This window comes from Sphaeroforma arctica, assembly GCF_001186125.1.
Source record: "Sphaeroforma arctica JP610 unplaced genomic scaffold supercont1.117, whole genome shotgun sequence".
Classification (NCBI taxonomy): Eukaryota; class Ichthyosporea; order Ichthyophonida; genus Sphaeroforma; species Sphaeroforma arctica.
In genome coordinates, this window is record NW_014040441.1 from 105934 (window position 1) to 114519 (window position 8586).

At 40.0% G+C, this 8586-nt stretch overlaps 2 protein-coding genes across 2 annotated transcripts; one reads left to right on the forward strand and one right to left on the reverse strand.

Annotated features, from left to right (window-relative positions):
* Nucleotides 1-138: 138 nt before the first annotated feature.
* On the forward strand, nucleotides 139-3226 carry SARC_02576 (hypothetical protein; the record flags this gene model as incomplete). Its single annotated transcript, XM_014303668.1, has 5 exons — nucleotides 139-199; nucleotides 533-894; nucleotides 1561-1695; nucleotides 2257-2352; nucleotides 2888-3226. Coding segments are annotated over 5 exons (903 nt in total), but the record flags the coding sequence as incomplete, so codon positions are not given.
* Nucleotides 3227-3486: 260 nt separating this feature from the next.
* SARC_02577 (hypothetical protein) lies at nucleotides 3487-4597 on the reverse strand. The gene has a single exon (XM_014303669.1). The coding sequence runs from the start codon at nucleotides 4426-4428 to the stop codon at nucleotides 3952-3954; it is 477 nt and encodes a 158-aa protein (XP_014159144.1). The 5' UTR covers nucleotides 4429-4597; the 3' UTR covers nucleotides 3487-3951.
* Nucleotides 4598-8586: the final 3989 nt, after the last annotated feature.

The window sequence follows — 8586 nt, forward strand, 5'->3', positions numbered from 1 at the left end:
ATATGTGTGTGTGTGTGTTTTGTGTGTGTGCTTGTATGTTTTGTGTGTTTGTGGGTGTACATACATATGTATACATGTACTTGACTCTAACCGCGCCCATTTATAAATCCTCAGACTGTTCGTGCGGAGTCTACTAAGCTTGGGGTAATCTTCACCAGCGGAGGCAGGCCCCGGGTATCCGATATTCAAACTATGGCAGGCAAGTCTTCTTACGTCCATGTTCATGAATATGGCGAAAACGTGCAAATGTACAAACATATATATATATATATATATTCATATATTATATATATATATATATATATTATATATACATATATATATATATATATCAATATATACATTTACACACAAACACACATATATATATACATATATATGTGTGTGTGTATTATTTATATATATATATATATATATATATATATATACATATATATCAGTAAACGTGTGAATGTATACATAATTCGTATTCTAATATATTATATACTGCACCATACTCACGCACCTGTATCTGCACCATTAAATCGCGTAGGTCTATTTATAAAGGCGCTGCTGTGTCTGATGGAGTGCACCTACGCACAACAAACACAGAGCGTGTCGGTTTTGTGTAAAGACACACTCGCACACGTCAAGCGGTCCACCAACAACATCCTCAACAGCGGCGTGAGCTTCTTCCAAACACTTAGAGATGTGTGCAAGGCTGGAGATAGTGAGCAGATACCCCCCCAGGCTACGGCCATCGTATGGAGTGCGTGTGACGAAGCCTTAGAGACCTTTCCTGCGCGCAATAGCGATGCTGTGTGTGCCATGTTGCGGGTTATCGACGAGCTGCTGCAGGATGCTGTGGAGGAGCTCAATGGAGAGTACACCCAGGCTAAGGAAGAAGCCAGCCAGGTAATATGTATATATATATATATATGTGTGTGTGTATATATATATATATATATATATATATGTATATAAGTAGTGTATGAATGTATATACAGATAGGTTTTGAGTTATGTAGATAAATATATAAATATGTCGGTTGTACGCATATTACTGTGTTGGCCTGTGTGCCATGTTGAGGATTTTTAATGAGTTGTTGTAGGATGCACTGGTGGAGCATGCACACAGGATAAGGGAGATGCAAACAAGATAATTTTATCTGTGGTGTAAACTTGTACATTACATATCTTCTTGCATGAGATACATGTATGCTTGATATGTTGCTTCCTACGAGTATGCATATATCTGCTAAGTGGTTTAATCGTTCGTTGTATGGACCTTGTATTCACAAAACACATACGCACAAACTATAACTGTGCTATGCAAAACGGATGCTTCAGTCTGTATGCGTATTCCTTCCGTGCCAGCCAATGGTACGAGGCCACCGCCTTTGGCATGCTTCATGTACATATCCTAGTATATATATCTCGCTCAATTGCAAAATATCAAACATCATATAATAGAAAAGCAATATATGAATTCACAGAATCGATATAACCACCCATCGAAGAAAAAAGTCTCGGAAACGGTCTCACATGCAATCCTTCTCTCCTCTTTAATTGTCCATTTCAGGCCTTCGACGAGGGCTGCAACCCGTCATCGACAAATGCAAGCGATGCTGACAGTGACGACGAGTACGATGTACAAGACGATATCTGGAGCGCTGTGGAGCTGGATACAGCTTCAGCAACCTTGGGACTTTGTAAGGTGTGTACGTATGTTTTGAGCATTTTAATTTGCTAAGAGCTCCCATGTGTAGAACTGCGTGAGTACAAGAGTCTCCCCTGGCGTGTACACTTGAACGTTGAACGTGTAGTTCAGGCTCAGTTAATTGAACTAGACGTTGGTGGCATATATTTCACATGGGCATGCAGAATGCATACCGGGTTTTCAACCTTCATTCACATACATCTAGGATAACTTTGACTGGATCATAGAGATTCAGATTGTAGAGACCGAATAGACCAGGTCTAAGGACTGAATTTTGAAGCCGAAGTAGCACCTCCCAAACGATGTAGCCGTCACCTTCACTCACTTTCCACATAGTCAATCATACTTCAACCCTTCTTCACTCATCCAGGCCACAGGTAAAGCCGTGTCCAACAGATCTAACCGTCACCTTCACTCACTTTCCACGTAGTCAATCATACTTCAACCCTTCTTCACTCATCCAGGCCACAGGTAAAGCCGCGTCCTACGGATCTAACCGTCACCTTCACTCACTTTCCACATAGTCAATCATACTTCAACCCTTCGTCACTCATCCAGGCCACAGATAAAGCCGTAAAAACCGTCCGTGACCGCTTTGTAATCTATTGTGAGAACGTAGGCTTCGAAGGCGTCATGTATCTCGATGCTATATCGGTAAGCTTTGAATGTCTAGTTTTTCGCATATGGATTTGTCATTCGAGATTACACATGTGTGTTCAACATGTGTGTTCAAATGTGAGGCTTATACTAAATGTAAAATCTAGCTGGCCTTACATGTGGACGTTTACGTTTGTGTTTGTGACCATTACGATTGTATGTACTGGTGCATATGCGCAGGCATTTGTCTACCTTTTCGTATCGACATCGACTCGGCAGTCCGTGCTGTGTCTACACACGCACACCCTGACATTATATTTCAAAGTGCGAAACGATGGATTTCATGTGCCGGGTGTATTGGAATTCCACACCTCTGAAATACGACTGTAGTACCTATATTGCATGTGATGCTACAGCTCACTCTCTCCTTTTTTTATGGTGCCCTTTTTTTATGGTGCCGGTGTGTTGGAATCCCACACCTCTGACATACGACTGTAGTACCTGTATTGAATGTAATGACCACTGACATATGACTGTAGTACCTATATTGAGTGCAATGCTACAGCTCACTCTCTTCTTTTTATATATCTAGAACGTGTCTCAAGGCCTGTCCGAGCTCGTCGACGACCTTGTTATCTGCATGTACCCGCCACAAGTGCCTGCAACCCTATTAGAGAATGCCGCACATCTCGAGGATCAAGTGCAACGGTTACTGACTTTGGCTCAGAAAGAGGTGGATGGGGTGTCTCTCGATGTGTCTAAGAAGGGTGTACAGGCTTGTGATATAGTCTCGAAAGCTCTCACATACAATTTAGAGAACATCAGGAAAACGAATGTATAATCACACTTATGTACATACGTGCTTTTTTTTAGTGTGGTGGGATTAGTAAATATTAGTAAAAACAGAAGAGGAGGAGATTCGACTTATCTCCATTTGATGATGACTAGGTTTGTGTGTGTGTACGTGGGAAAATGAGTCACGCGAAAGAATTGGCTTGCGCGGCTGGTATTGTGATGTGCAGGAGGGAACGGGCATAGCCTGCTTTCTTTTCTTGATGAGGCTATGGGACTGGGGGGGGGGGGTTTTAAAGGTTCTAGAAGAAGTTCAGTCTTTTGTAGGAGTCTATGAGAAGTTCCAGATGCATGAGCTCATTTTTGTAGATGCACAAGTTTGGACCACTAAAAGCTGTGGCCATTTATACCTCAGACCTTCGATTGAAACTATTTATTGGCGAAAGCGATCTTGAACAATTTCGTACCAAGGTACCTTGGGTATTTGTTATCAGGACAGTGTGTAATATGGCAAGTTGAGACTGACTGGAAAGCAGCAGCATGCTATCACAACCCGCTATCGATGATCGCGTATGTTGCTATGGCAGCCCACTGTATGTATTTTGTGAGTTGGCTGTATGTTGGCATTAGCTGCCCTGGTAGTTGTGCTGGGCGACACCGATGCAATCCAAATATATTTTCAATTTCTACTTATTCTTTGCGGTTTAATCTCAAAATGGTCAACTGACTATTGACGGTTTGACTCGTTGCAAACCGTCGCTTTTTAATAGACATATGACTAAACATGTGCATATACATAGAGTTGTAATGTTTTTATACAACTATACACGTAAGTTGAAGTATCATTATACTCCCTACTCGTTCCTAACACCACGGCGAGACAATATCAGCGCAGTACTGTTGACACACACTCTCTGGATCCGCGATGAAACATTCGCCAGCATTATCTTTGTTTGCACACCAATAACTAGCGCCCAGGGTGCACGGATTTGACTCAGCAAGTGGTACACAGAACGGTGAATCCTCAAGTTCGCTACAGTAATCTTCGCAATCACCGATGGGATTTTCGATGTTGCATTCGTCGGCATTCTCTTCAGTGGCGCACCAGTAGCTAGATCCCAATGTACAAGGATCTAACATGCCACAGAATGGACTATCGACCAGATCATCACAGTATTTCTGACAATCTACTTCGGGGTCGCCAATACTACATTCAATTGCATTTGCCTCTGATGTACACCAATATGAAGGTCCCAGAGTGCAGACGTTTTCCATACCAGCAGCTATGACTGGGGCTATCCTAGCTACGGCGGACGCTATGGCGAACAAGCTGGATTGCATAGTGATATTAAAAAATTTATTTGCAACGAGAATTCAGCACGAGTGTAAGCCTTATATACTACACACCGACACGTTCTCAGCAGTTGTCATATGCAAGTTGAACTCTTTTCTCTCTCTCTTTCTATCTTTCGAGATTCTCTCAAAGAAAAGAGGAGGTGAAGGACACACAATGGTTGTCGTCATATGAACAATTTTTTTTTTGAATTTCGAATCTTGTCACACTATGGACTCTGGAGTTTGGAGTGTGGATATCTGGGGTACTTTCCTTGCCCTTGCCTTTTGTTTTTTTTAATTGTGTGACTAGTGTCTCTACTCTCTCTCTCTCTCTAGTAGAGTAGAGACTAGAGAGAGAGTCCCTCTACTAGACTCAGAGAGAGTATATAGACAACAGGAGAGGCCGAGAGGGGCATAGCCTCACTCGGCCCCATGGGCCACATCACACATGCCACATGTTTCTACTCTCTATAGAGAATAGGAGCAGACAACATCAAATATTGGGCGGAGGAAATTTTAGAGGGTCTCTAACTCTCTGCTCTGAGACTTGAGAGCCAATCTCATTACATTTCCCGTTAAAACGCAAAAATAGAATAAAAATATAAGCGTTTACGTTCATAGTTTATTCTTAATATAGTCCTATGGGTTTGCAAATAGGTACATTTTTTAAGGCGTCCTACCTGTCATGAATTGTCCTATTTTTCACTTTGTGTCAATTGTGAATAGTTTCACAACGCCTTTTCATGGTTTCAGGTGCAAAGTAGGGAAATTTTGATGGTCGATTTGCCCCCGTTATACTTTAAGATTTTTTTTAGCGTTGCAACGTATTTTGCTATATTTTAGCCTGTATATTGTGGCCTGAATATTGCACCTATTGCAAAACGTTTGGTCTCAGTTTTCAATATCAGAATGTGTCGTCAGAACAAAATGTTGGTATGTATGTGCTTATTGCCTAACCTGGAATATGGCCCTACAAGTATAAACGGGACACTAAAATGAAAGTATACTACAATTGATTTTAAACGTTTAAAGGATCATTTATTTGCCTTGCAACTTATAACAATATGAAGTTAAATACACAGTCTAGTAGAGTCTGTAGAGACTAGGAGTAGAGAGAGAGAGAAGAGAAATGAGGCTACTCTAAATATTTACTTCTAGAATCTCTTGAGTCTTATTTAACTCTATATTCATAAAGAACTCTGTAATTCACAAATTCTGAATTCAATCTGGGGGAGTTTCACTGATTCGGTGGTTCCCTCCTCTGCGACCTGCAATCCTGCATGCGTGACTGTCTTTTGCGTGTCCAGGCGACTGTCTATTTACACTCTACACACAGGTCTACAGTTCTACACTCCACACTCTACAGTCTACTCACTCTACACTCTAAATTTTTTTTAAACATACAGTTTACAGTCAACTGTTCTACACTGTAGTGTAGACTACAGTCTACTGCTCTACACTATTTAGTATTTACAGTCTACACTCTACAGTGAACAGTCTTCACTGAGACTTGACTCTTAGGCCGGATTTGCCAACTTCAGGAAATATTGGGGAACAAAATATGAAATGAGTAAAACACTTTACTCCGTTAACTAATTTCGATCCTTCTTCGCAAGATCCATAATTTTAACAGTTATTCTGAATATTCAGGAAATTATGGGAAATGACTTTCATAATTTTTAAGCCTCGTAATTTTCTGATTTCACGATTTCGGGTGTTTTGCCATTCCCAAATTATGTCAGATTCAATCCAAAAAATACACAACAATATTTTGTTTTGTTGTATATTTTACCATAAGTCAAAAAGAGGGTCTACCCTTTTTTTGACTTATAGTAGAGAATGATGTATTCGATTTTAGGATTTACTCCAGCTTTTATGCACGTTGACAACATGACATCCCTTTCAAAAGACCGACAATTTACGCGCCAAAAAAAAAAGCAAAATCTCAAAAAAAAAATCATGGAATCACTACTGCCAATGGGAGGGCTCGGGTTAATTTTTACCAATCCAAATGTTCCATCACTTTTTCGATTCCATATTAGAATATCTTGTGCATTCGCGCATTTGCCAACTGAAAGTATAAAAATACTGTGCGAATATTCTACAATATCTCAAATACAATCTCGCATGAATTTCGAAATTCTCATGAAATATAGCGCTCTAATATTTCATAGAAAATATACCAAAATATACCTGAATATTTATTAGGGCAAAATTTTCCCAATATTTCTTTATGGAAAATCAGGCCTTATCAATGTCTTCACTGAGAAACCAGTCTATGACACCTTGTAACCGATCTTTTTTTTTGTATTTGTTTTGTATTTTATTGTTAAAATAAATATATAAAACAAAATACAAGAACACACCAAATCAGAGGCAACTTTTTTTGGGGTGGGGGGGGTGAGCGGTAGATCCCAGTTTCTGGAGTTACCGCTATTTTCTTGTCCAATAACAATGCTATATTTATTTGTATAAAAAGAACCAGTTTTTTTATTTTTATACTTTCAATATCTATTTGTGTCATCATCTTGTTCTTTTCTGTCGTGGACTAGTGTGTCACGCAAATAATCTAACATCGAACTCGAAGACGTCCTTGACTCCTCGAGGCTCAAGGCCCAGGCCCAAGGGCCCAGGGGTCAGGACTCAGGCCATTCGATATGTAGGCCTCCAGGCTAACCTCATTACGTTCCCAATTAAAACGCGGAAGAAATAAGCGTTTGCGTTAAAAGTTTATCCTTAATATAGTCCTAATTACTTTTTACGTTTACGTTTAAAGTTTATCACATATAGGCAAAACGTATTGAGCTTAGCCTTCAGGCCCCATGGAGACCCCAGTTCACCCCACATTTTTACATATCCCAATTGTAGTCGTGACTCGTTAGTCGTTACTCTTCCAACAGTTAAACATTTTTATGCAAAGGCAACAAAAATATTATTATTAAAAAGTAATATTGTTATAAAGGGGGGTGCGCTAAATGGAAATCGGAAATCAGTGGAAATTGATTTTTTTTTTTCAAATATCCCTGCTCGGGGTGTATAGCTAACGAAATGTAGCACGTATTCTGTTGGTTTAGCCTTGGCTCGCATTGAATCATGCTGATCAATTTATTGAGCCATGGATCTTTACTCCGTAATGGGCAATACAACGTGATGGTAGCTTTGTATATGAACATAATTTAATAGCTGGGCAATTAACTGCCATGGTGGATTAGCCCACGCATTATGTTGGGAGAGGTCTATTTGAAAGGCGTCTCCCATAGGATGATTTAAAGTCCCGTAATTCGATAGTTGTGCATTATGATGTGCAGCAAACATATCTATGGTATGTGGCGCATATATCTTTTGAGCCAGTTCAACCCACCTGGGATCACACTTCCAGTCAGTAGCTAGTAGCTCACGTACGGATTTATTGAAGTCCTTTACGAAGCGTGATAACATATCCGTTAAATGGTTATGTATACCTGGCAGATCTTTTATATCAAAATAAAACTTTGATATTGTATCATGCCAGCGACTCAGTAATTGCGAGTCGGGTTTCATCTCTTTCATATATTGAAGAGATTTTTGATCACACATCAGCGTAAATGCTGTTCCGTATAAGTAATCTCGGAAGTGTGTTAGAGCTGCCACTATAGCTAATAGCTCTTGTTTAACAGTTGGATAATTCAACTGTGAAGCATTCATTGCTCGACTAAATAATTGTATATATCTAGGTTTGTTATCTATAATCTGATATAATACTCCTCCTAAGGCTAAGTCTGATGCGTCGCACGCCATCGACTGGCCCTTGTACAACTGGGGCTTGTTGGACTGCGTGTTTGAGCGCTTTAAATGCGTCATCACACTCTTTAGTCCACAAGTCTCCTAGTTTGCCTTTATGACATCTTAAGTGTCCAAAAAGTTTAAGGTAGTCAGCGAAGTGTCTATAGTTGTAAACTCTGTAACACCTTCCATCCTTCGCATTAGCTCGTTACTACGAGGTAAGTGGAAGCTATGAGTCGGCAATAATATATTTATTGGACTCATCTAAAGATACTCTGACTTTCTTAAACGATCCGTCAGAGTTATGTTGGTCTACGACTAGCAGTGCCAAGTTAACTGGCGTTTGTTGATAGTTGTTTCTATAACACCATCTGCTAGTCATTTCTCAACTTGTTCTTTTAC